General features: G+C 48.8%; 1 protein-coding gene across 1 annotated transcript; it reads right to left on the reverse strand.

The window, feature by feature from the left end:
• Positions 1–246: 246 nt before the first annotated feature.
• LOC136548150 (secreted RxLR effector protein 161-like) lies at positions 247–1011 on the reverse strand. The gene has a single exon (XM_066539772.1). The coding sequence runs from the start codon at positions 1009–1011 to the stop codon at positions 247–249; it is 765 nt and encodes a 254-aa protein (XP_066395869.1).
• Between the last annotated feature and the right edge of the window lie 1160 nt (positions 1012–2171).

The following is a 2171-nucleotide window of genomic DNA, read 5'->3' on the forward strand; positions in this document are numbered from 1 at the left end:
TAGGCCTAATATATTTTTACGAAAATAAGCAATAAAACGAGCGAGGAAACAAACGACAACCAACAAACATGCATATGCAATGCAATATAGGAATTTGAATCTAGTTGGCTTGTCAAGTTTGAACCAAGGGTAAGCTTGTTCACACCTCTAAAGAGGGTTATCTTAACCATGTTAGACAAGCCCTATATGCATTTTAAGAATTTAAACGTGCACTAATATACAATGCAATGCAAGGGACAACACTTCTCATCTCTTGGTGAAGTTGCTTAGATCAAGAATGTTGAGCTCATTCCTTAACCTAAAAAAGGTCGATTCATCCAAAGGTTTTGTGAAGATATCCGCAAGTTGATTCTCGGTCCTCACACCTTCAAGGGATATATCCTTTTTAGAGACATGATCCCTAAGAAAGTGGTGGCGGATATCTATGTGCTTGGTGCGAGAGTGTTGAACCAGGTTGTTGGTGATCTTAACCGCACTCTCATTGTCACATAGGAGTGTAACTTGACCAAGATTCACACCATAGTCAAGCAGGGTTTGCTTCATGTACAAGATTTGTGCACAACAAGCCCCCGCGGCAATGTACTCCGCCTCGGCGGTGGACAAAGCCACACTATTTTGCTTTTTTGATGACCAAAAAACAAGAGATCTCCCAAGCAAATGGCACCCTCCGGATGTGCTTTTTCTATCAATTTTGCAACCGGCATAATCCGAATCGGAATAGCCAACAAGTTGGAATATTGCTCCTTTGGGATACCATAGGCCAATGCTTGGGGTGAGTTTAAGGTACCTAAGGATCCTCTTTATGACACTTAAGTGAGGCTCCTTCGGATCGGCTTGAAAACGAGCACACATGCACACACTAAACATGATATCGGGCCTAGATGCGGTAAGGTACAACAAGCTACCGATCATAGAACGGTAAAGAGTTTGATCAACCGAGTTACCTCCCTCATCAAGGTCGAGATGTCCATTTGATGGCATAGGAGTGTTGATTGGCTTGCAATCTTTCATATTGAATCTCTTGAGAAGATCCTTGGTGTACTTTTCTTGAGAGATGAAAGTCCCTTCTCTCATTTGCTTGATTTGAAAACCAAGTGTCGGTGTCACAAAAACTACCAACTAGTGAATTTATGTTTGCGCATCGGAATCTGATGGTGAGACAAGAGACACAAGGTTTATACTGGTTCGGGCAGAATGATCCCTACGTCCAGTCCGAGCTCACGGTTGTGTTCTTTATCTCAAAACTTGTAAGGGGGTGTATAAGCGCAGCGAGAGAGAGAGAGAGAGATTCTCAGGTCTCGATGCAAGGGCGTTTTCGGGTGTTCTTTCGTGGGATCCCCTGAGAGCAGCCCGACCTCTCCCTTTTATAGTTCAAGGGGAAGCTCGGTCTTTACATGTCGCAGAGAGAATCGGCTAAGTCTTGAATGCTTTATTCCTTGTGCCCTTGTGCTGATATTCTCTTTGGCGAGGTCATTTGGCCTCCGTGTCGGGTCCGTAGCTGTTCCTTCAGTGGGGGCCTGGGCACGTGCTGCCCCCAGGTTATCCCAGGGCCTGGGTGCTGTAGGGGCCGACGTTCTCCAAGTCCACTGTTGGTATGGGTCCTGCCCTCCCTCCAATTCATCATCGGTCAGGCATCTCCCTTCTGCGATCATCATTTCGGTGGAGCGGGTTTCCCCTGCACGTCGGTCGGTAGGCATCTTCGTCCTATGGCCATTATCCTGACGGGGTTTGGTTAGAGTGCATGCTCGTGTGATGCTTCGTGGAGTGGCCTTGTACGACCCAGGTAGGGGCTGGGTCTTCGCTGTTCTCCCATACCTGGAAATTCCGTAGATCCCCGTCCTTTCGGGCAGGCGCTCTCAAGTCAATCTAGGGATTCCTTCATTATCCTATGACGTGCGGTGCAAAGTCAACTATACCGTTAGGCATGCCCGTTGTGCGCCACAGTTGCTAGGCGTTCAGGGCAGATTCTCCCAGCGGTAGGATAAGTCCGGGTCCTGGGCCTACCTCTGCTCTGGGTGTTCAGAAGTCGTACATTGCCCCACATCGGGCGGTACGGATTCCCTCTGCATGCGGTTCCTTGCCGGGTAACCCGCCCGACGTCGGATTTGGTTCCCACGTCGGGCGAGGCGGATCGACGTCGGGCGGGAGGCGACGCCAGCTTGAGTGGGCTC

The sequence above is a fragment of the Miscanthus floridulus genome, chromosome 4, assembly GCF_019320115.1.
Source record: "Miscanthus floridulus cultivar M001 chromosome 4, ASM1932011v1, whole genome shotgun sequence".
Classification (NCBI taxonomy): domain Eukaryota; kingdom Viridiplantae; phylum Streptophyta; class Magnoliopsida; order Poales; family Poaceae; genus Miscanthus; species Miscanthus floridulus.

Coding starts and splice junctions, on each gene's coding strand:
- LOC136548150 (XM_066539772.1), bottom strand. CDS start 1,011: ATGAAAGATTGCAAGCCAATCAACACTCCTATGCCATCAAATGGACAT.